Consider the following 25,720-nt stretch of genomic DNA (forward strand, 5'->3'; position numbering starts at 1 on the left):
GTGGGATGAGAAGTAGATCTACTGATTCTATATGACAGGTTTGCTTTTAAAGCTAATCTTAAAGATAATAAATGTCAATTTTATGCTACAAATGTAACATACTAGCACAGAAGCTTATTTTGAGGGCAGAATAATGCTACCGTAACTTTGTTTCTTGGGGCAAATGAAAACAACTTTATATGGACATCTCTCAATGAAAGATATTTTTATCCACTTACAGAATTTTAGTTGATGTCTTACATCCTGTAAAAGTTTGATGATGATATATTAGTACTCCAGGAATAAAAAGGAGAGGTTCTTCTAATAACTTATAATTAAAATATTTTAGGCACAAGTTAAGACAAATTCCTGTACTTCTAATCTTATAATCCTATCGTGTTTTTAATACATATTAGAGTTTGATTTATTACTGCTCTTACAAAATGGCACTTTGTATGTATTGTTAAACCACAAAAAGTGCTAGTGCATGAATATGTGCTCAGTTGGTAGTGGTGTGCAGTTAGCCTTTGTTATTCAATTAGGCTCTTTCATGGGTCAAAATAACTTACTTTTTGTAGCTGGTGATTCATAGGGAGCATTAATGTGGTTTAGTACTTTAGATGTTGTATGAAGCTTCTCTGCCTTAAAAAACCTGATTTGTCAACTGTGGATCTTTTCATAGTGAAGATGGTTTGTATCCTCACTGAATAACTTTATTTGAATAAACCTGTTTGGCACAGAATGAAAAAGCTAATAGTTCATCACCTTGAAGTCTGTACACTATCAGCATTTTATTTTAAATGTCAGGTGCAAACAGTGTTCGAATCAGAAGACTATCCAGAATCTCAGTTCCCTTGCAGAAGAAGAACCATCGTGGGAGCCAACTGAAATAGCACAAGGTTAGCCAATATTATGATGTGAAATAGATTGTGCCTTCATTCTTAAGGTAGATACAAATTATCTCACTGAATGGATTACACTTTTGCTCAGATCTTTATATGTCCTATGGATGCATACGTATTTGCATTTTGTGAGCTGGACTTAAATATATGATTACTTTTTTAAAATACTATTATAAAGACGAACTGAAAAACTTTTTACCTGTCAAAATGTGAGATCATTGTTTAGTGTTTATTCTGCACTAGGTGGCATTTTTAACAATTAAGATAGTGCAGGTGTAATGAATCTTTGGTTACATACTTATAGATGTCTATTGTGAGCTATACACAAATATGTAGCATCAGGAATAAAATTTGTATGATTCATAAGTCTTCCACTTGAGCCAAATGTGACTCTTCCTTAGCTGTGAGTGATAGTAAGGTTTATATCTTTTGTAAACACTACCATTAGAGGATATACACACTAGCCTAATACATAACCCAGGGAATTGGTGAAGAGTTAATCGCCCAAGTCAAGAGTTTGAGCCCCTAATTCCCCTTTCTGCTTTTGAATCTCCCTATCTATTCCTTGTGTTGCTTTAGGTAGTCACATCAACTGATGGAAGGAAAACAGAGCCTTGGGAAATAAAATGGGAGAAGAAGATAACAGTTTGAACTGTTTCTAAATTTAATTATTTTAAATCAGTTCACATCCTAATAAGGATTTGCAGTCTCAAGCAGTATCTAAGTCTGACTGATTTTGTTAAAGAATACAAACTACTGCAGAAGCATGTCTCTCACAAATATCCTCTCATGTTTATTCTGTATTAGTAAATGTAAGCTAACACACAATTTACAGTATCAAATAGTGTTAATTAGAAATGTACTTCCCTCCAAATAAAAAAACCCCTAAATTCATTAAATGAAAGCTTTCCAGCAAATTAAATAAAAGCAGTGATTGGGAGAGTCATAATTCCTCACAGCATAATTCAGCAACGTACTAATGTGGCTACTGCATGAAAACCAATTTTGTCTGGCGAAATAAATAGCTGTGGTTTGGTTAGATTGAACCCTTTGCTTTCAGAATGTACTGCCCTGACAAATTTTAGTCACTGAGTGGTTGGATCATGGCAGCATAAACAGTGCAGGACTATCCAAAGCACCATGGAGTACATTTCTTTTTTTATAGGTAAATACTTGATTAACTATTTAATTTTTTTCCCCAGAATTGTTTAATTAAAGATAGTACAGATATAAAATGGGAAGATATATAAATGTCTGTAATACAAGAGTAATACATATAATATATAACTAATATTTTCATAAGAATTTTTGAGTTTATATGAAAAATATGAAGGTTCATAAGGCAAGAAGTGTGTTAAGAAGCATCAGTTGTTTATGTTATGAGTCCAAAGTGCAAAGTCTTCTCTATTTTACAATTGTGGACTCCTTTTAATGGAGTCTAAACTCTTACTGAACAAAATTTCCTGAAGGTGAGCTAGTCTGGAATCATCAGGAGAAACTGAATAAGTGATGAGTAAACAGATCATCTACCTTTTTCTTAGAGGAAACTTCAACAGTGTTTCTGTAGCGATGTCTATTCTCACATAACTGCTTGCAATGTATGTTTGAAGTTATTTTTACTTTTAAAAACTAATTGATAAAATATGTGACTATACTGGTGATTTTAACTGATTATAGATCATTTACGCATAGAAATGTATGACTGGAATGGACTTCAAGAGATTATCTAGTCCAGCCCTCCATGCTGAGGCAGGACCAACTAAACCTAGACCATCTCTGACAAGTGTTTGTCTAACCTGTTCTTAAAAACCTCCAATGACAGGGATTCTTTAACTTTCCTTGGAAGCTTATTCCAGTGCAATTTTTTTGTAATATCTAAGCTAAATCTCCTTTTCTGAAGAGTAAGCTCAGTACTTCTTGTCCTGTCTTCAGTGGATTTGGAGAACAGTTGATCACCATCTTCTTTGTAACAGCCCTTAGCCCAGTTGAAGACTGTTACCAGGTCCCTCCTCAGTATTCTCTTCTAAAAATTAACATGCCCATTTTTTTTAACCTTTCCTCATATATCAGGTTTTCTAAACATTTTACTATTTTTGTTGCTGGACTCTCCAGTTTGGCCACATATTTCTTAAAGTGTGACACCCAGAACTGGACTCAGTACTCCAGCTGAGTCTTCACCAGTGCCACATGGAGCAGGACAATTACCTCTCATGTCTTCTTATTACATATGATATTCCTGTTGATACACCCCAAAATATTAGCCTTTTTCACAATTGCATCATGTTGACTCATATTCAATGTTATTCACTTATACCCCAGATTTCTGCAGTGCTACTCCTTAGCCAGTTATCCCTGTTCTGTAGTTGTGCCTTTGGTTTTTCGTTCCCAAGTGTAGTACTTTCCACTTGTCTTTTGTTGAATTTCATCTTGTTGATTTCAGACCAATTTTCCAATTTGTCAAGGTCATTTTGAATTCCAATTCTGCCTTCCAAAGTGCTAGCAACCCCTTCCAGTTTAGTGTCATCCACAGATTTTACAAGCATGCTTTTCACTCCATTATTGAAGTCATTAATGAAAATATTAAATAGGACCAGACCCTGGACAGGCCCCAACAGAATCCCACTAGGAATCTCAAGCAGTATTCAAAATATAAAGCATACATAGACACTTAATTAAAGATAGCCAGGAGAGAGCATGATTGGTAAGTAGTTGCCATAATTATATGCCTTAGGTACATAGTTTTGAATCTTTTTTGTTGGACAGATGACATAGTTAATATCAGTGGAAGAATGTACCTAGCCATTGAATTTTCACAGATGGGTTTAGTTGATTTCAGAGTACCAGTCAGGCAGCTTTTTTATCTGAGTAGAACTTGCCAAGGAATTTTAACTACATCATATGGAATAAATTGTTTTCCGATAGGTAATATATTTCACCAAATATATTGCCGTATGTTCGTTTAGAACACCATCCTGTTATCATTGAACCAAAGGCAAAACTCTCACTGATTTCAGTGGAAGATCAGGCAAAAAGAGATCCTATCACATAGTCAGAAGTTAGGATGTATGCAAATGTTTGCAACATTTTTACTAAAGAGAAAAGAGGTACTTTAGAGCATTGGTTCTCAAAACTGGTCCGGTGCTATCATAAGCATAATTCCTAATTCTGAACCTTAGAGTCCAAAATGTGGGTGCCTGCATGAAACCTCCAAGCTTAATTACCAGCTTGGATCTGATAGCGCTGCCACCAGCCAAAAATTCCAATTTCCAGTGTTGACTCACTCTGTCTCCCCAAACTCCCTGGGGGGACCCAAGACTCAGATGCCCTGAGTCTTACACAAAGAGAAATAACCCCCTCCCCCGTGGTTATCTCCCCTTGATCTTCTCTTTACTTCCTCCCCAGGCTTCCCCTCCGTGATTATCCTGAGATTTATCTGTACTTCAAACTCCTTGAATTACAAACAGAGAGAGCATTTACTTCCCCCCTCCTTTTTTTCGGCCCCTCCCAGTTCTTTTCTGAGAAGCCATAATCCTGACAGGGACTTCTTATCCACTGAACCTCACTTTAGAAAAGAAAATCCAACAGTTGTTTAAAAGAAGCTTTTATATAGAAAAGAAGAAAAGACATAAAAATGCTCTCTGTAGTCAAGATAACATATACAGAGTCAATTGCTTAAAAAAAATATGAATAAACAGCCTTATTCAAAAAAAAATTACAATTTAAACATTCTCCGCACTACAACGATTGTAAATACAAACAAAACAATAAGCTATTGTTTTTTCTACCTTGTCTCACATTTGGAAATGAAGATTAGAAGCTTGAAGATAGAAAGTCCCTCTCATAGGAAAGGCAGACAAAGACACCACACAAAGGGGGACACACCAAATTACCCAAACATTCCCTCCCTGAGCTTTTAAAAATCCGGTTTCCTGATTGGTCCTCTGGTCAGGTGTTTGGTTCCCTTTGTTAACCCTTTACAGGTAAAAGAAACATTAACCCTTAGCTATCTGTTTATGACAGGTGCTTATTCAGGGAAAGCCCCTGGAAGGCCGGGCCGGTTTGTTTACCTGCCGCGTACGCAGGTTTGGCCAATCATGGCTCCCACTAGCCATGGTTCACCACTCCAGGCCAGAGGGGGAAGGAATAGCTCAGTGGTGTGAGCATTGGCCTGCTAAACCCAGGGTTGTGAGTTCAGTCCTTGAGGGGGCCATTTAGAGAACAGGTAAAAATCTGCCTGGGGATTGGTCCTGCTTTGAGCAGGGGGTTGGACTAGATGACCTCCTGAGGTCCCTTCCAATCCTGATATTCTATGATCCCCCACAGCCCACATGGGCCTGGAGCAGTAAACCACAGCCAATGGGAGCCACAATCAGCCAAACCCCCAGACACAGTAGGTAAACAAAGCAGCCCAACCCACCAGGGGCTTTCCCTGAACAAGCAGCAGACCAGCTTTAAGAACCACTGCTTTTCTGTATTTTTCTAAACTCTTGAGCAAAACTGAATTTCCATTCTAAAGTGGCACTCTATACATAAATCTTTCTGAGCATCTCATTTTACCTGCAACACAAAATATTTTCACTTAGTGTATAACATTGTCATGAAACCTATATGTAGAGCTACATGAAATTTTCAATGAAAATACGTTTTATTGAAAAAATGCAGATTTGCTTCAACCAAAACAATTAGCAAACTCAAGCAGATTTTGGCGAATTTTTTATATTAGTGGGAGGAGAGAGACAAAAAAAACAACTTTTTATTTCAGAAATGCATTTTGTTTTGGAATTTCCCTCAATTTTATATAAAAATTAAAACCTTGAAATAAAAAAAAAAGTCTGGTTTTAGGTTGAATGAAACATTTCCATTGTTTGCTTTAAAAAAACTCAGAAATGTTTTGTTTCAGGTCAACCTGAAAAGATTTTGTTGTTTAGTTTTCGGTTCAGTGTTGAACTGAAAAATCTGTTGTTTGTACAGCTCTAATTATAAATCCACAAACTCCACCCATCCATGTATCTGATTATATTTTAAAATTATAATCGTACAATAAGTCACATAATTAAAAGCAAGTCATTTCATTTACCTTGTGTTGTGATAATTTTGTCTTGAATATTCAATACCTAAAGCAAAATATTTTTCCCACACTAGTTTTAGGTATTGAGCCACTCCAGTATGTTTTTGTTATGAAGTTTACACTTGATGATGGCACAGGAGCACTGGATGCATACCTCTTTGACTATGTAAGTAAACGGAGAATAAATAGATGATGGTTCTTGTTAAGTATGGTCTCAGAGATGTTTGAATGTGTATATGAATTTGTGCATTCTCTTAGTCATATCCAGTGTTTTAAAACAAACAGTTATAATGAACGTACAAATTATTAGCACTATCCACTGGTGAAAATGCTGTTTAGGTCAATATCAGATAAAGGGCAAAATGGGAGAAAAATGTTTGTCTTAAAATGGACTGAAGAGAGGAACTGGAGTAGGGAGTGTGACCCCCCCCCCCCACACACACACACACACACACACACCAGGACACATCCTGGACTGTAGGCCTGCTGTGTTCCTTTTAACTCTCTGGATCATGGTACCCTTAAACTGCTCTGCTAGTGACTAGCAGCCCCTTCTGGCTTTGCTCTCACACAGCCATTAGCATGTGAAGGCACACCCAAAAGTTACATGCAGGCTCTCACAGCCTGTCATGAACTATATACAGGGAGATACCAGCAAATCTCTCCAGCCCCAGTCTTGCACCCCAGAAATGTACCATCATGCATTGAGGGGGGAGGGAGAGCTCAGTGGCTTGAGCATTGGCCTCCTAAACCCAGGGTTGTGAGTTCAGTCTTTGAGGGGGCCATTTAAGGGATATGGGGCAAAAACTCTATTGGATGATTTAATTGGGGAGTGGTCCTGCTTTGAGCAGCAGGTTGGACTAGACGGTCTCCTGAAGTTCCTTTCAACCCTGATATTCTATGACTGATTCTATAATCAAGAAGGTCTTGAGCATTGTAAGCTCTTTAATTAATTCACCACTCCTTCAAAGGATGGTGGACATGCCCCAATTTTGTAATCTGAACAGATTCCCCAAGCTCTTTAGACGAACTCAATGGTAAAGATAAAAGATTAAAATAAATTTATTAACTATAAAAAGATAGAGTTTAAGCAATTATAAGTGGTAGGCATAGAAGTCAGAGTTGGTTACATAAGAAATAAAAGGTAAAATTTAAGTTTAAGTCATAAACTTTGTCACACTAAGCAAGAGTTGAATCAAGCAGTTTTTCTCACTCTACCTGGAGTTGCATTAGTTCACAGTTCATAATACACAGGCTGAATTCCCTGCTCAGCCTGAGACCAATTTCCCAGTTCAAAGTCTTTTCTGCCAAAGTCTTGTTGCCTTCAGAGTAGGTGGGGAGGAAAGAGGCAGACTCTTGATGCCACTGTCCCTCAGTTCATGTGCCTGGAAACATACTGACTCAAACATGGAATCAAGTATCACCTATCCTGATACCTTGCTGAGTCACTGAGTTAAGCAATCCCCATTGTGTAGAGCTTGAGCAACTGTCTTTTATTGAATTGTAAATCTCTTGTTTGCAGTTCCCCTGCTGGTCAAAGGCTAGTGAGAGTTGCCTAACACCCATCTGAGTGTGGGTTACCGCCTTTGTTGCCACTGGAGAGCTTGCTATCAGCGTCTCCTAGAGTCTCAACATATGTAGCAAAATCTCATAACTCCATATACAGTGATGATATACATATTTTGACAGAATGAAGAGTTTCAGCAAATCCTGAGTTTTTTCATAGGATACCTTACAAGGCATTCTTTGTACAAAATATCATAACCATGCACAAGTGATGAATGTGGGGATACAAGGTGCAGTTTTTAAGTACAGTATGTCACAGGGGTATTCGGCGCCCTGTGTTTCCACAAAGTCCCTGGCTGAGCTGGCTGAGTTTCTCTCTGTCATGGTGTTGAAACACCCTGTCTGATTGCTTTTGATGTGGTGATTGAGAGTCATTGAGAGTGACTCTATTTTTGGGTTAGCTCAGGATTTTATGACTATTCTGACAACTCTGGTTCCTTACTGGGTAGATTCCAGCCAAAGCCATATAGCTGTCCATCTTCTAAATCTAGGTTTTTGTTCTAAAGTTCTAGGTAATGTGGGCTCTTGCTTGTCATGGACTGACTAGTGCCTTTTAGGTTGTATTCATCTAGCCTCCAAATAAATGTTAGTCCCTGCCCCCAGAAAGATTGTTTACCTTAAATAGATACTTGGTCTCCACATTTAACATAAGATTATACATTAACTCTTTGTAACTTTACACACTTTGCTTCAATTACGTGTCTCTGTTTACCAATTTTCTAAAATAGAAATAATATTGGCCTGCCTATGGGAATATGAGGGATTAACTAAATGATTCTAAAATGCTATGTAAATGCGAAGTATTATTTTTCATATGCATATGTAACAGATGTATAACGTTGTGGAAGTAATGGAAGATCCTATTTCATACATTCATGATGGCAAAGTTAAATTAGTTGTGAGTACTCTGCATGTCTTAGATTTTGAGTAGCTGGGCCTTCATGTTTCATTTATATAGTTGTTTGCATGCAATAGATATTTATTTTGGCTGTCCTTTTGATTGTTGCATACCTGCTGATAATTTCAGGTAGGAATGTAAATGTTAAGAAGTATGAGGGCTTTGATAAGATGAATAGATGCTGATAATGCTAATCTAATATAGCATTATATTTGTAATATATTACACTGCAGCTTTGGAATTATCTAAAGCCAATTGGGCTTTTTGGTCCCTGTGTTTCACAGCTTGGGACAGCCTCACCTCAGATGCATACAAATTAATATATACATATATTTTTACCCACTGTGTCAAGTGGCAATAAGGGGGAAATGTTCTCCCATTTCTTTTCTTTAAGCCATTCTGTATAACAAGTTAAAAGGCTCTTCTATTAAAATATGAAGGCCTTTAGCTGCAAAGGAAGCTGGAGCCCAGCAGTCCCCACTTTCTTCTCTTTTTTCCTTTCCTCTGCCTCTCTTCCCTTCTTTGAAAGCTGTTCTTTTAAATTGAGAAACTAATCTGGGGGAGCTGCTGACTGCTACAACTGAGTTGCAGAGGGAAAAGGCAGTTTTCTTTTAAAGTGTCACCTGCACTTCAAAAGGAAACTGTCACTTTCCTCTGCCCAGACTAAGGTGCTCCAAGAGTGCTTGAGAAAAAGCTGGGCTGCTTTGAAGTGTAACTTCAAACTAGCTTCCAGTCTGATTTCTATAGTAACGCTCCCAGTTAATTTTCTTAACCTGATAGTCTGAGTTAAAGGAGCTGGGGAGAAAAGTCAGGAAAAATTAAAGTGTGAGTTGAAAATGTGTCTCTCTTTTGCCATAAACAGTTGTTATTTAATAGTTATATTATAGTGCCATCTAGAGGTCGACCAGAAAGGAACCCATTTTGCTAGGTGACAGGTCAGCTGGGCTCCGGGGAGAGAGAGTCAAGTCGGGTCAAAGTTATGTTAAAATAATGATGCTGCAGTGAAAATTGTTGGGAATAGATGTTATACAGTTCCCCTACTGTTTTATTTCATCATCTACTTGGGGTACTTTTTATAGTGGGAAGATAAATTGTGTAAAACCCACCCACATTTCTTTTCAAACTGAAGAATGAAATTCAAAACGAGAGTTCTTCTTGCATAGGTTCAGATTCTGACACCCGTACTCTTGTTTAGTGGTATCTTACTCCTCAGGATTTCCATTAATAGCAATGGACTATTGGAGCGGTAAGGTTGAATTTAAATAAGGATGGCACAATCCTGGCTGTAATTTTTGTCTGTCTGTCTATCGTATTTATATGGCGCCCATCACTGTAGTATCTAGAGCTGGGCAATCGGAGGGGGATTATTTTTGCCAAAAAAAATGAATTTTGGGGTCTCTGAAACGATTCACAAATTCGTGATGAATTTGTCAAAAAGTTTTGCCTGAGAAAAAATGAAAAACATTTTTTCAAAAAGTCAAAATGTTTCATTTCAACCATTTGAAAACATTGTTTTGACTTTGTTTCAAAATGTTTCATTTTGAAAATTTTGAAATATTTTTTGACTTTTCATTGTGAAATGATGTTCCATTTTTAAATGTTGTCCAACTGAAAGAAACCCATGCGAAATGGTGAAAAACATCCAAAGCTGACTGAATCAACACACAAAATGAAAAAAGTAATCATTTTGTGTCAACCTAAAACATTTCAGTTGATTCAAAACAGAAAAAAAATTGAAAAACTGAATTTCAGTTTGAATCAAACAAATTTGTTTTTTCACATTTTTCGGTTCAGTCCTCTGCCAACTGAAAAATCTATTATTCGCTCAGCTCTAATAGTGTTTGAGCACCTCATGATCTTTAATGGATTTATCTTCATGCAGTATGTGTGTTAGTAAAGCATTAAGACCACCAAAAAAGTGTGTAAGTCATTGACCATACTACATGTCTCAGGGTTAATACCCTACTCATGCATGCTCTGGTTTGTTTCTAGCTGTATCTGGGTCATTTTAAAAACACTGAACTGAATATATTGCTACCTTTTGTCATTTTACTCTCTTCATAAGATTCAAGAGCCTGCTAAAATGACACTAACTAATGACACCTGATTCATTTTTCTCTTCTTTTCTCCTCAAACCCTTCCACTTTCCTCAGGAAAAGTTTTTCCAGATTCCTGCCTCCGAAGTCCTTACCAGTAGTCTTCTTCAGGAGAAGATGGAAATGATCATGAATATACTTTGTCCTCCAGGAACAAAACTAGGTCAGCTGTCACTTTTTGTAATCTGCTACTATGTATGTAAAGTTATGTTGAATTCACCATTCATTTATTATAAATATGATGAGAGCACAGACCAAATTCAATACTACAGAATTGTAAGGAAATTGTCACTTACTTTTGTTTAGTGTAATATGTTTAGTTTGTCCTTTTTAAAAGAAGGGCCTTTGGAAATAGGAGTAATAATTCAGTCCCTGCAATGGTAATAAATGTGTGCAGCTGTTCACTCATGCTGGCATAGATTCAGTTTTGTATGTATACATGCTTGTCCAGGCAGAGCTAGATGTGTAATTCACATTCATATGGAAGTTAACCAAAACACCTTTATTTAAAATGTCACAGAAGCATAGTGACAATTAATAGAGAATTCAGTCTGAGCCCCTCACTTTAGGCCAGATTCTTCCATTGAATGCACATACAAAGTTGGAGTACCCTTTCCTGCAGGAAACCCCTATGGAAAGTGACTCAGGGTAAGGAAATCTCTGTGAAGATCCCATACAGAGTTCCTCTGAGCATTTCATCTGGGGGCCCAAAGTGGAAGTTTCCACTGGGCTGTCTGCACAGAACTGTTTGTCTTTGCCATAGCTCTGGCCCTTAGAAGCCTGTTTCCTCACAGTGCAAGTCCAGGGCACCCAGGCACCCTGGGGACCTTCTCCCACCCAGAGCAGTAAGTGCTCCATGTAATAGAAGATATATCCCTAGGCTGCATTATCTTCTCCAAGTACCTATGGTGAGAACAGAGGGAGAATAATGATACAAGTCCCACTCTGCTCTCTGGCTCTCTGTACCAGCAGAGAGGAGAAGTATTTCTCAGTGGAGACTGATCAACCCATTCTGTGCATAAGAAACTTCAAAATCCGTTTTTAGTTTTCCTTTTAGTCAGATGAATTATGTGTTAAAGTTCCACTTTTCTTATAAAAGCTGGAAATACTATCAAAATATGTAATTTTGTTTTTGATTTGTAGATGACTTGCCATGGTTGGAATGCTTCATCAAGTCTTATAATGTCAAAGATGGAATGGAACAGCAAGTTTGCTATCAAATTTATGACACTGTGGTTGCTGAAGATGTTATCTAGTGATATGTATTGCAATTTAAGAGACATGCAATTTATCAACATTATCAATTACAAAAAAGTTTTGAAGCTATAAACACCATACAAGGTTTTGTATAACATTTAGTGTATTATGTTCTGTGTTGAGAGATATTAATCAGGAAAATAAATGCCTTTTTCTGCATCTCACTTGTGCATGAAGGTTTTAGCTCTTCTGTTCCTGAATTAAAATGAATTGGACATATGCTAAGAGGTATTTATTACTTGCTGTGGGCCCAACCCAGTGAGTCAAGTGGTAGTTGAGATGCTCGGCACTTCATGGGATTGGTCACTTCGTGGTTGATACTGTAATATCCAAACATTCCAAGCTATTACGCAATTGAAAATTATCATTAATGTTACTGAATTCTGCTATGACCTACAGAGTCAAATTTAAAGGGACATTGTAAAATGTAAACGTGTTTGTAATGTCTGAAGAACAGTCAACATGATTATGCTTTGTTTCTTTATCGATTTTAATACAAAAGAGTAAGTGATTTGAGAACAGCTGTGGAAACAGAGCTCTTCATTAACTTGTATTGCCTCACTTTATTCTGTACAAATCTATTTTAGGGTTCTAAAAAACCGTGTTTTCTTTCCTTACTTTAATTTCTCTTTGATATGTAGTGAGCTCTTCCTGCAGTCCTTATGTGTGCAAGTAGTGTTATTGACCTCAGTGGAGCTATTTGCATGAATTAAAATTACTCATTTGCTTAAGAATCAGAAAGTCAGGCCATAAAAGCAGGGATATTTAAAATATTAAAATGAATACTAATATTTATTAGATTATAAGGATGGTAAAGTCAGACATATTTGGGGCCATATCGGACATTGCTGCTCCTTTAAATTGTGTGTGTTTTTGCAGAGGTTCTTGCACATAGTTTGGCTAAATTTAGTGTCCGGTTATACTGTCTTGATTGCTTTTCTCTTTTGTATAATTGGATTGGATGGCTAAATTTAGAGAGAGCATTTTCAGGCCAACAAGTGACTAGTTGGCTACCACAGTGGAAAGAAATTGCCTGCTTTTACCTTGCATTCTAAAGTATTTGCCCCAAATTCAGAATCATTTTCTAAAGAATAATTGTAATGTAAAAATTCTCATTAGGGGAATATGCTTCTTGTCATCAAGGAAAAAAAATAACATAACACTTGCGCAGAGGATTTTTTTAAAGGGAGCATGGAGGTATTTAAAATAGTGCTCATAGTTGACAGGTACTTTGATACTAAATACAAATGATTTTTACAGTGTTCCAAGAGATGATTAGTAGAATAAGCTATTATATCCACTTACAGTTTCATCCAGATGTCAATAGATTTTTGTGGGGTACTTTAAAAATCACTTTGCACCGTGGAAACAATGAGCCATGACCCTAGAAGTGTATCAATTATCATATGGGTAGAAGGTGCATTAACATTGGAAGCCAATGGTTCACTTTCAACGAGAGGAGAAACTGTCGGCCTGATTGAACAGGACCATCAACTTGCCAAGCAAGGAACAACGCTGGCATTAGTTCTGAAAGCAGCTGCTTACCTACCCCTGGCCTGATGAGAGATACTGATAAGTGAATTATTTTTAAAACTTAAACACCTATGTGGGTGTCCAAATAATTTCAGTGGAATTTAACTCCTGAAGCACTCATCCATAAGAAATATATAAGGGTTTGTTTGCTATGTAATGGGTAGTTTAATCACAAAAACTATAGAGCCTGTATTTCTGGTTGTGTTACATGACATCACAAACCATAATTTGCACTGCCAATCATTAGTAGAAAGTATGTGTTAAATTGTAAATGTTTTTTATGTAAATAAAAAGTAATGTTCCTGTACATCATTGCAGGTATTAATAAAATCTATTTTAAAGTAAACCTTTTGAAAAGTAATAGATCAGAATATATAAGGCTCACACTTCAGCGTAAATTTGTTTTCACCATCTCTAATGTTTGAGATTCTGGCAGAACATTTTCAAGTCATTTTATAATTGTACATATGGCACATGAAGTTGTCTGGCTATTGAATATTTTAAGTATTTAGCTGATTTAAAATAATGAACTCTTTGCTCACACTTAACTTTTGGATATCTATTCACAAAACCTCTCTGCTGCCAATGGCCTTCATCCAGCAGAGCACATTCTTAGGGTATGTCTAAAATACCTGCCGGATCCATGGGTGGTGATCGATCTATCCCCAATCGCTCTGCCAACGACACCGGAACTCCACCGCGGTGAGAGGCGGAAGCGGAGTCGATTGGGGGAGCAGCAGTGGTCGACTTGCTGCCGTCCTCACCGCCAAGTGAATTGATCTGAGATACACCAACTTCAGTTACGCCACTCGTGTAGCTGAAGTTGCGTATCTTAGGTCGACCCCACCCCCACCCCCAGTGTAGACCTAGCCTTACGTAAGTTTCTTGAATTGGAACCAAAATAGCTAAATGTCTTACCAGATGTATTTTCTTTGAGATTTTCAGTGCTCGTGGAAGATGTTGAATTTCTCAGAACTGAAGACCACGGTTCACAAAACTTGTCTCAGTGTTGACCTGAAGGATCCTTCTGTGGGAGTGATTGAGCTGTGTTTCATCTCCATGATTGTTTTATTTCTTAATGCATATGTGGAGACTGCCAACTTAGAAGCCAATTGAGATAGTAGCTTCTGTGATGCAGGCAGTTTCCACTCTGATCTGAACTGAGAGCACAAACTGACTCCAACTTACTGTAGGTCACACCTGTTACAATAATTACTTTCAGTCACTACTGACCTGGACCAGATATCATCATCTGCACAGAAACAAGAAATTTCATCTCCCATTTTCAATCCCTTGGTCACTTTTCTCTAGTTTCTGAAACACATTTTAAAAATAAATCAAAACTGCCTTTCTGAATTGAGTGAATGAGATTAAGATCCATCGGTGTTATAATAGCTATCCATAGAATTAATTTATTACAGACGTTCAAAAATTTTAAATTTACATTTGATATAATGTTGGAAAAATCAGAATACTTTGAATGGTGAATCTGATATCTGTGAATTCTCATGAAAATTTCATTTAACATCCCCCACTTTCTCTCCACTCCTTCTGCCCCCGATCCCCAGTAATATTCAGTGCTTCACCATTTTAAAAGGAATTGCTTGCTTGTAAGGGATCATCAGTTTTCTGATGCTCTCTTAATGCTCAGATCAAAATAAAACAGATAATTTGAGACCACTCTTCCATCATAAATTCAGGATGTTCTCCATATGTTTACTTCTCACTGACTGTGAAGCATATTTTGGAATCTGCTTTAAATGTTCATGGATTCATTTTTGTTGTTACCTCTTCCACATAGGTTGCCATTTCTACTTCGGCTAAAATTTGGCAAGAATAACATTTATTGTGCCAACCAGTTTATAAAACACATGTTTTGAAGCCATAAAGAGCTTAGTCTTCAAGCGTTAGCAAGTTTCCTGTTTAGCCAGTGTGGCATGCTGATCAGCACAGGTGACCATGCAGAGCTCATCAGCACAGGTGACCATGGAGTCCCAGAATCACAAGAGCTCCAGCATGGACCAAACAGGAGGTACTGGATCTGATCGCTGTATGGGGAGAAGAATCCATGCTAACCGAACTCCATTCCAAAAGACGAAATGCCGGAATATTTGAACAAATCTCCAAGGGCATGAAGGACAGAGGTTATAACAGGGACCTGCAGCAGTGCTGCTCTAAACTTAAGGAGCCCAGGCAAGCCTACCAAAGAACCAGAGGCAAACGGCCGCTCTGGGGCAGAGCCCCAGACACGCTGCTTCTATGAGCTGCATGCCATTCTAGAGGGTGCCCCTACAACTACTCTACCCCTGTGCTTCCCTCCTCTCCCACCCCTCCTTGGCTACCTTGGCAGTTATCCCCCCATCTGTGTGACGGATTAATAAAGAAAGCATGAATCTGAAACAACAATGACTTTATTGCCTCTGCAAGCAGACATCAAAGGGGGAAGAGGAGGGTGGTTTGCTTACAGGGAAGTAGAGTGAACCAAGGGGACGGGTTTTCATCAAGGAGAAACAAACAGGAGAAAGCTTCTCTGATGCACAGTGCGCCCTGCTGTGCTCTTCTAACCGCCCTGGTGTCTGGCTGCGTGTAATCAGCGGCCAGGCAATTTGCCTCAACCACACACCCCTCCATAAACATCTCCCCTTTACTCTCACAGATATTGTGGAGGACACAGCAAGCAGTAATAATGATGGGAATATTGGTTTCACTGAGGTGTAATTGAGTCAATAAACTGTGCCAGCGAGCTTTTAAACGTCCAAAGGCACATTCTACCACCATTGAGCACTTGCTCAGCCTATAGTTAAACTGCTCCTTACTATTGTTCAGGTTTCATGAGCCATGGGAGCAAGGGGTAGCCTGGTGTTGGTGCGACCGCGCAGTGCTGCTGACTGGGAGAGCAGCCTGAGGCAGAAGCCTCCAGCCGGCATGATATTCCAGGTAGGACTGACTCCAGGTCATTCTCTTCTTTAAGTTTCGTCTAATGGAGATTCATTCTCATTTTGTCCAGGCACCCCAACTGACCTCACCGAGGCCGGCCAGGAGCACTCACGTCTGCCCAGGCACCCCCGACCAACATAACCGAAGTCAGCCAGGAGCATCCTTGGGATGATGACGATGGTTAGCAGTCGTATTGTACCGTCTGCTCTCCACAAGGCAAGGCAAGGGGATGCTGCTGTGTAGTACTCCATCTGCCAGCAGCACTCAGGAGACATATGGTGACAGTGAACTGAGTGGGCTCCATGCTTGCCATGGTATGTCGTCTGCACGGGTAACCCAGGAAAAAAGGTGAGAAATAATTTTTTGCCATTGCTTTTATGGGGGGGCGGGTGGGGAGGCTGATGACATGTACCCAGAACAACCTGCGACAATGTTTTTGCCCCATCAGGCACTGGGACCTCAACCCAGAATTCCAATGGGTGGCGGAGACTGTGGGAACTGTGGGATAGCTACCACAGTGCAACAGTCTGAAAGTCAACACTAGCCTCGGTACTGTGGACACACACTGCTGACTTAATGCACTTAATGGGGGGGACACACAATCAACTATCAAATCAATTTCTTAAAAATCAACTTCTATTAAATCGACTTATTTTATAAGACGTACCCTTAGATGTGTAGAGGAAAAGCTGAATTGTGTACAGCAGAAAAGAGGAATGTAAGGATGTTTGAAAGAGTGCTGCAGTGTTCTGGGTGGACCAGAGGGAGGAAAGCATTTCCTTGACACCATAAGTGCTTTACTATATTGGACACTGTTAGTTTCTGACATGGCTATAGTTTATCTTCTCCATATACATATATAACATGATGATTCAAAAAAGCTGCTGTAACTTGGTCATTTGTCTTTAATTCCAGTGATTTGAAATTCATGAAATTGGTTACAAGTCCTCTATCCAGATGTTCTCTTTGTTTGCAAAATTTGTCCACTTTTGAGTTAATGATGTTCAAATATTCTGAGTTTCAGATGCAGTTTAAATGATTGAATTTTGCAAATAAATTAATCTTTACAGAGTAAATATGGATGACAGCACTTACGTGGCTGTCTGAAAAAAAGCTGAAATTTTGTTCTGAAAAGCTGTTGAACTCATTTGTACTAGCCTACTCCTCCTGTTTCTGCATATGCATTTTGTTCCATACTGTTTACTATACAAGCAGTGTACAAAATGTCAGTGATTTAAATGTGGCTTTTTGTATGCTATGATTTACATCTTCACAGATCTGTTCACTTTTAGCTGTAATTTCTATAGGCTGACTAGCAGATAGCTATGAATTATAGGGACTGTAACTTCATTGAAGGGATTCTGGTAACACTGTCAATCGAAGAGTGCAGCTCAAGTGTCACCAGAACCCCAGAATGAAACACTACAACCCACTCATTAAAAATATACTGTATTTTAAAAATAGATCTGATTCTCCTCTCTCTCTCTCCAAATGACTCCTGTAGTAACTGATCCTCAAAGCATTACTGGAGCAGCTCTTCACCTGAGTTGAATATAATTCACAGGCATGATTTGAATTACCAGGGGGGGTTTTGCACTAGGAAGCAGGTACGCATGTATTGCTCTACATTAATTTGCTATTCTATCTGGAAAGACACCCTTCATGTTACCATCTACTATGCTAAAGGTGCAAAATCCTGTCAAAATCTGAAGCAGTTGTAGTAACTGAGTCTGACATAAACCCACAAAAACAAGGAATATCAAAGATAATGTTGCCATGCTGTCCTTAAATTTCCCATTGTGCCTAGATATCTTAGACATATGGTACAGTGCATATGGTCATACGACTACTGTAATACTAAAGCTGTATGAAAGCGACACCATTTACTTCAATCAATCTACCCTTTGAATTGTGGGTTTGGTCTGGTTTTTCCTGCTGTTGCAACAAGTAACACCTAAGAGCGCTATAACTTGAAAGACACTAAAGAGAGGAATAATTTTTTTTTTCCCTCCCAGGTTATTATTTTTGATAGCACTTTGCGTACTGGTGCATTTTCCATTTCCCCTCTATAGTCAGTTTTGCCTGGTGTTTGTGTGGGTCTCTTCCTCAGCCATGGGGGAGACAAAAACATTTTTAAACATGGGAAATCTGATTGTAAAACCACAAAATTTTACAGGGACACTTAGAGGCAAGGGCTGTACCTGAAACCACCTTCATATCTCAATTTTAAATTGATGATTTTTTTTAATCTCTGAATTCTTTTGCTATTGTCCGTTTAAATCTGGGCCTTATTTTTATTTGAAAAAATAGTATTTGTTTTTGGTGTTTTTTTAAATGTAGTATCTAATTTAAAACTGAGATCCAGTTTTCTTGAGTTCCTATGAAAACTGACAGTGCATTTTCCAAAATATAATCTCTTTTAAGCCAAAAATCTTGGTGCAAAATTGCTACACATTTTGATCTTTATAATTTGATCAGTATGTTTACCTCTTTAAAGACTATTCCTATCCATTAATAAACTATCCCCTTTTAAGAAGTTTTTAGCCACCTGAAGTCTCCTTTGATTGAAGGTTCATATCCACAATTGGTCAATTCAGTCCGTATTCTTAAGCATAATCTTGAATTCCTTATGATGCTGAGCTCCCACATTGCAACAGCTATGAGTAATGCTTTCTACTATATCCAGTGGTTAGGGGAAATTGTCCCATCTAGTGGACAAAGACCTGGTTTCATTTACTCACAGTTTCATCACCTCTCAGGCTGGATTACAGCAATGTAATATGCATGGGCATGAAACCTTCAGCACTTGAGAAACACCAGTGAGTACAAGACACTGCAGCACATCTCAGTAACACAGGCTATCACAAGCATATTACATCTGTCCTGTGCTCGCTACCTGGAATTTCAAATCAAGTTCAAAGTCTCAGTCCTCTTCAAAGCGCTCCATGGCCTGAGCCCGGGATACCTAAACAACCATTTAAAACTCCACAATGAGGACCATGCTTGACAAATTCACCCCTCTGGCGCAGTGAACTCTCAACAATAACAGTGAAGTTTATCTGTGCAGGAGACAGACCCTTCTCTGAAGGTGGTCTGCAACCATGCAAGGAATTTCCCCTGGAACTGAGGATTATCCTAAAGCTCACCACTTTCTACTCCAAGTGTAAGATGCATTTCTTTGATCTTTCCTTCTCTAATATAAAAACATAGTGTGAATATTTAATAAATAAATAAAAAAAAACCCTACCAAAACAAGACACTTCACTGCACATGCTTCTCCCTCTGGGGAAAGGATGAGAGAACAAATCATATGTGACAGATGCGTAGTCACGTTGCTTAATGCACTACAGGAAGGTGCCCAGGTGCTACAGTAATGAGCACAGTGTGCAAACCCGAATAGAATAGTATCATTTTAGAGAGAGTATTCAAATCTATTTGGAAGTCAGTACTATTTCTTTGCACACCATCCCTGGAATTTGTATCTTTGTACTCCCATAAAAGGATCAGTTTACTTCTCCTGTAAGTGGTACGTTGACTATGGGCAAAATTCTGAGCAGAATTAAAATGTAAAACCCCTTTACTGAATATAAAGACTCTTTCACATTGCCAAGCATTATAGTCTGTTACCAGTCTGTCACTTCTCTGACAAGGACTTAGTCACACAAGGATTACTTATAAAATTCCCTTTCATAGAAAGCATCTCAAGGCATTGTAAAAATAGGAATAGGTTTCAAAGCTCATTTCAGTCTCCTCTTGGACTTGAGGAAAACATGAATGTCTTTAGTCTACTTTTCAATCTGGGCAAAGAGGTATCTAATCTGATACAAATGGGCAGCAAATTCTCATGCTTTTGAAACACATTTCAAAGAGGTTGTTGAACCAGGTACTATTATTTTCAGTTTAAATGTTGAGACCAATGATTAACGTGGGTCAGAAGAGCATAAAGTTGGGATGGAAGGTCAAGCCCACATGGTAACTCGGAGAAGAATTTTGAAATTGATTCAGAAATGTAGGGACACTGATACAATGGCTGGAAAGCTGGGGATGTGGAAATGTGGTGATATTTTCTGCTTGTCAGTTAGCTTTGTTAGAGAATTCTGGACTGGCAAATTTGTTTTTAAAAGTGTTCACTTACTTTAGTGATGAGGGCCATAAAAGTACTTGGATAGCTAGAATTTAGAATCCATGAAAGGTACTGGATTGACAATCCTGAAGACTGTTCTTATCTGTATATGGAAGAGATCAAGCTTCTATTCCTGGGTACCATGCCTTGGTGGATCCCCTCTGGAGAGTAGGATATTTAGATCTCCATTCCCATGCAATGCTTGGCGTCCTTGCCTAGATTGTCAGCAAGAGTGTCAATTGGTCACCAGCTGTGATCTGTGTCATATAGACGCATATACTAGGAACTGAACTGAAACAATTTATGTATTTCTTATAATCCATTGTAAAGCTATCAGTTGGTGACACTTTTGGGTTACTTACTGATCTAGACTGGCAGTCTGAATCCAGCAGACAAGGAAAAAATGCTAAATATTTCACGAACAATTGCCTTAGCCATTTTTTTCTCCCACAAACCCCTGTTGTTGTTTAAACTTATTGAGGAAGACTGAATGTTAGAAAAATCCAATAGTCAATCTTGGTTGAAATGAAAGCCTGTATCAGCCTTATAATACCAGAAGCTAAGAAAGAGTTTGTAAATGTTTACTAGATGGTGGAAGGAATCGTTCTCCATCTGGCTACAACATGACTTGGATAGTTAAAAAAAATCTGAATTTCATGGTCAGGTAAAGGAGGAGATGGAGGCAGTAACTAGCAGCTAGTGGGAAATGGTAATATGATCAGTTTTATTAGAATTAAACATTTTAAGGGGTTGGATGCAATAACAGAATGGGACAATAATAATACTTAAAACTTACAGAGCACTTTGCAAACATTAAAGCAAGAAGGCAGGTATGTTGAACTTTCTACAGGTAAGGGAAAACTTAGGCACAGAGCTGTTGTGATTTAGGCAAAGTCACATCATAAATCAGTGTGAAGGCTGGGAATAGAGCCGTATTTTCTGTCTGTCAAACTCTAAGGGTATGTCTACACTATGAAATTAGGTTGATTTAATAGAAGTTGATTTTTTAGAAATCGATTTGATAGTTGATTGTGTGTCTCCCCACTAAGCGCATTAAGTCACCAGTGTGCATCCACAGTACTGAGGCTAGCATCGACTTTTGGAACGTTGCATTTGCAGAGGCAATAAAGTCGTCGTTGTTTCAAATTCATGCATTCTTTATTAATTCATTACACAAATGGGGGGATAACTTCTAAGGTAGCCCGGGAGGGGTAGGGGAGGAGGGAAGCACGGGGGTGGGGTAGTTGTAGGGGCACCCCCTGAATGGCATGCAGCTCATAGAAGGGGCATGTCTGGGTCTCTGCCCCAAAGTGGCCGTTTGTCTCTCTGGTTCTTTGGTAGCTGTCACGCAGCCCTGCTGTGGGTCCCTGTTATAACCTCTGTCCTTCATGCCCTTAGAGATGTTTATAAAATATCCGGCATTTTGTCTTTTGGAACGGAGTTCGGATAGCAAGGATTTGTCTCCCCATATAGCAATCAGATCTGTTTGGTCCATGCTGGAGCTCTTTTGCGATTCTGGGACTGCATGGTCACTTGTGCTGATCACCTCGCCATGCTGGCCAAACAGGAAAAGAAATTAAAAAGTTTGCGGGAGTTTTGCTGTCTACCAGGCCAGTGCATCAGAGTTGAGAGTGCTGTTCAGAGCGGTCACAATGGAGCACTCTGGGATAGCTCCCAGAGGCCAATACCATCAAATTGTGTCCACACTACTCCAGATTCTACCCACCAAGATCAATTTCAGCGCTAATCCTCTGGTCGGGGAGGAGTACAGAAATTGATTTTAAGAGCCCTTTAAGTTGGCTTTGTCGTGTGGACAGGTGCAGGGTTAAATCGATCTAGCACTGCTAAATTTGACCTAAACTTAGACCAGAGCTAAGAATCTGCTGCCTCCCACAGTGTTAACACATGATATAGTCATTTTGATTTATAAAAAGTAACTGTCTGAAATACTGTATCTTGTCATGTCTGAAGACCAGATGAAGCTTAGCTCATAGGTGAAAATAAAGTTGGTTTTCTCTGTCTTTCCCTGGTAAATATCACAGTCACCTGAACATGTCCCACAATTTAGTATGATAAGCATCTTGCTCAAGTAGGACTAGGAAAGGTGGGTGAAACTGGTGGTTTATTTTTTGGAGATTGAAAATTAATGTGAAATATCTTGTCATGTAGTTTTACATGGCTGTCTAATTTCTCTGCCTTCAGAAAGATTTTCTGGTAAAAGTTTTAGGAGGCTGAAATTTATTCACTGTGAATCATGTGAATAAAAAGCCCCTTTCACTCAAAAATTCACATGTGAAAATCTTGGAGGGGACGCGGTGGCGGCGTGGTGTGCGTATGCAAAGGAGTTGTTTGTGACTGGCAGTATAAAGGGGCCTTAGTGTAATTGAGGCTCAGGCTTTTCTGTGTAGTTAATTACTAAAACACTTCCATTAGCAGCAGAGGTTACTTCTGACTTTTGGTAAAGAACCGTACATGGGGGGGGAAAAATCAGTAGTGTAATATTTTTAAGAGTAAACCAGAAGAAGGGTTTTGTTAATCCAGGTATTCTACTCTGTTCATTTAGGGATCGGTGACAGCATTAAATGAGCAGAAATGAGGTTTTGGCAAAGGCAAATGTATTTGGTTATGGCCATAAATGGTTTGATTTTCCCATGAAATAACATGTAGTAGAAATATAAAATATTTTACCTTAGAAGTGTTTTCAGACACCTTAAGAACACATTATTAAATACTTATGGGCACATTCTCCTTCTGAATGTGTACACATAACTCTGACTAATAGTAACTGGCATTAATGGAACTTAGACATTTTCTTCAAGTGAAGAATTTAAGGCCTAATTCCACAAATAACGCATCTGTCTTGCACTGTACAGAAACCAGAAAGATAATGGTAGTGCTAAATTGAGCCCTTAGAAATGAGACAGTCCACCACAACCGAGCATGCATCATGAGTTGGCACTACTATCCATTAGTTCTTCTTCGAGTGATTGCTCATATCCATTCCAGTTATCCATTCGAGTTAGGTGTGTGCGCGCCGCGTGCACAGCCGTCGGAGAAACTTTTACCCTAGCAACACTCAGCGGGTCGGCTGGGCGCCCCCTGGAGTGGCGCCACCATGGCGCTGTATAAATACCCCAGCCGACCCGGCCACCCTTCAGTTCCTTCTTAGACATGCTCCACTCGGTCTTCCGCCCAAGGACTCCATGACGTGCTGCTCACAGATCCTCCAGTCCCTAACGCTCCGTCGACTGGTGGTTGGACCCGTCTCCTGGTTTGTGCGGGGATGCCATTTCATCCGCAGCAACCGTCACTACCCTTCACGAGCGGGATGCGTCATCCTCGCTGGGGACCCATCTAGGTCGCTTGCCAGACCCAGGGACCGTTGGTCAGCCCGGAGCGAGCTCAAACCTCCATAGTCAACGTCCGAGAGCTGAAGCTGTTCGTCTAGCCTGCCAGACGGTCCAACAGACGACTCGTGGCCGTTGTGTCCTCCGTCTTACGGACAACACAAACGGCCATGAACTACATCAACAAGCAGGGAGGGACCCGCCTCCCCTGGTCTGGAGGCTATTCAACTGTGGTCTTCTGCATAGCCTCCATGGACCTGGTGGCATCGCTTCCTCCCAGGATCCGGAACAGCCCTGGCCGGATCGCTGAGCAGGTCCTTTCTCTGCCACGATGGTCAAATCCGGCGACCCTCATTTACTTCCGTCTCCAGAGTGGGGGTTCCCTCGTAACCTCTTTGCCTCCCCACTCGAACAGGAAGTGCCAGGAGTTCTGCTCATTCCGGCCCTCCCCCGGATCGCTGACGGACGCGTTCCTCCTGCCATGGAACCACGCCTGCTTATGCCTTCCCCCCCCCCTTTCCCCGTTCCCCCCTTTGGGGTGGCCAACCAGGGGTTTCCCCCCCCTGCTTCAAAAGCCCCGCAGGGACGTGCGCATCTTATATTGTCAGCGCCTGCCGGGCGCCAGGCAACCCTGGTAACCACGCTCCTGGAGTCTGTCGGTAGCCGCTCCGATTCCCTTCCCTTGTGTCCCAGACCTGAATACACAGGACCACGAAGTCGTCCAACGCAGACCTTGTGATCCCTCCACCTCACGGCGTGGCTCCTCAATGGCTGCAACGATGACGATGCACTGTCAATTCGGTGCAGCGGCATCCTCCTTAGTAGCAGGAAAGCCTTCCAACCGCCAGACGTATTGGCCAAAATGACGCACTTCACGGCCTGAATGCGCATCGCACGATGCTTCTCCCTTACAGGCGTCAATGGGGCCCGACAATCCTCGACTCACCCTCTGCCCTTAAGCAGGAGGACCTGGCGAATTCCTCCCTTAAGGTGCATCCTGGCAAACGCGGATATCCACCTTCCACCCGGGACAGGGTGGTTACTCCGGTGTTTCTCACCCCAGTAGTCTCTCGAATTCATGAATGGGCCTGGAGCGTCACTATCCCCCCGCTCGTCACCCAACCCCTCCTGGGACCTAGAACTTGGTCCAAACAGGCTTATGTGCCCGCCCTTTGAGCCGCTTGCAACTTGTTCGCTTCCCTAAACAGTTCGTGAAGACGGTGTTCCTTGGTGGGCGATGCAACCCACACGCAGGGTCCGGAGATCAGGGCCTCAACGTAGACCCTCCGTACAATGTCTCCATAAAGACAGGTACAACTGCGACCTCATCCGGCATCCTCCTAGGTGGTGTCTGCTTCCATACTAGCCAGACATCTTCTCCCGGTTTTCACCAAGCCTCCTGGGGGGGGCTTCTCCGGCGGGGCAGCACTACAACCTTGATGTGCAGAAGCGCTAGTTCATGTGGAAAGGACCAAGCCCTTCCGGAAGTCTCCGCAGCTCTTTGTGGCCGTTGCGGAGCGGATAAAGGTCTACCATCTCCTCCCAGAGGATTCCTCTTGGTCACGGCCTGTATTCGCAAGTGCTACGCGCTAAGCTCATGTTCCCGTACTCGTCCGCCTATACAGCACATCCACCAGGAAGCGCAAGCTCCTCCAGCGGCTTCCTGGCGGCACGTGCCCATCCAAGAGATTTGCCGTGCTGCGCCCTGGTCATCGTCCATAAGCTTTCGCCTCGCACTATGCGTGGATACAACAGTCTCGAGATGAACGCAGCCTTTGGAGTGGCGTACTCCAGCTGCACGTCTCACTCCGACCCCTCCGCCTAGTTAAGGCTTGGGAATCAACCTAAAATGGAATGGGATATGAGCAATCACTCGAAGACAGAACAATAAGTTAACTTACCTTGAACTGTGTTCTCAGATTGTTGCTCATATCATTCCACACTCACCTCTCTTCCCACTGCGGAGTGGCTGGCAAGAAGAACTGGAAGGGTGCGGCGGCTGGGGTATTATACA

At 40.4% G+C, this 25,720-nt stretch overlaps 1 protein-coding gene across 6 annotated transcripts in view; it reads left to right on the plus strand.

Moving 5' to 3' along the window:
* POT1 (protection of telomeres 1) overlaps positions 1–13,645 on the plus strand; it is a 161,269-nt gene extending 147,624 nt beyond the window's left edge. For all 6 annotated transcript variants that reach the window (XM_032800954.2, XM_032800960.2, XM_032800961.2 and 3 more), the window contains 4 exons: positions 787–878; positions 6,024–6,115; positions 10,567–10,672; positions 11,653–13,645. In XM_032800954.2, coding sequence (XP_032656845.1) covers positions 787–878; positions 6,024–6,115; positions 10,567–10,672; positions 11,653–11,765 — 403 coding nt within the window. In that variant the 3' untranslated portion in view covers positions 11,766–13,645. The remainder of the gene's footprint in view (positions 1–786; positions 879–6,023; positions 6,116–10,566; positions 10,673–11,652) is intronic.
* Positions 13,646–25,720: the final 12,075 nt, after the last annotated feature.

Source organism: Chelonoidis abingdonii, chromosome 1, assembly GCF_003597395.2.
Source record: "Chelonoidis abingdonii isolate Lonesome George chromosome 1, CheloAbing_2.0, whole genome shotgun sequence".
NCBI lineage: Eukaryota > Metazoa > Chordata > Testudines > Testudinidae > Chelonoidis > Chelonoidis abingdonii.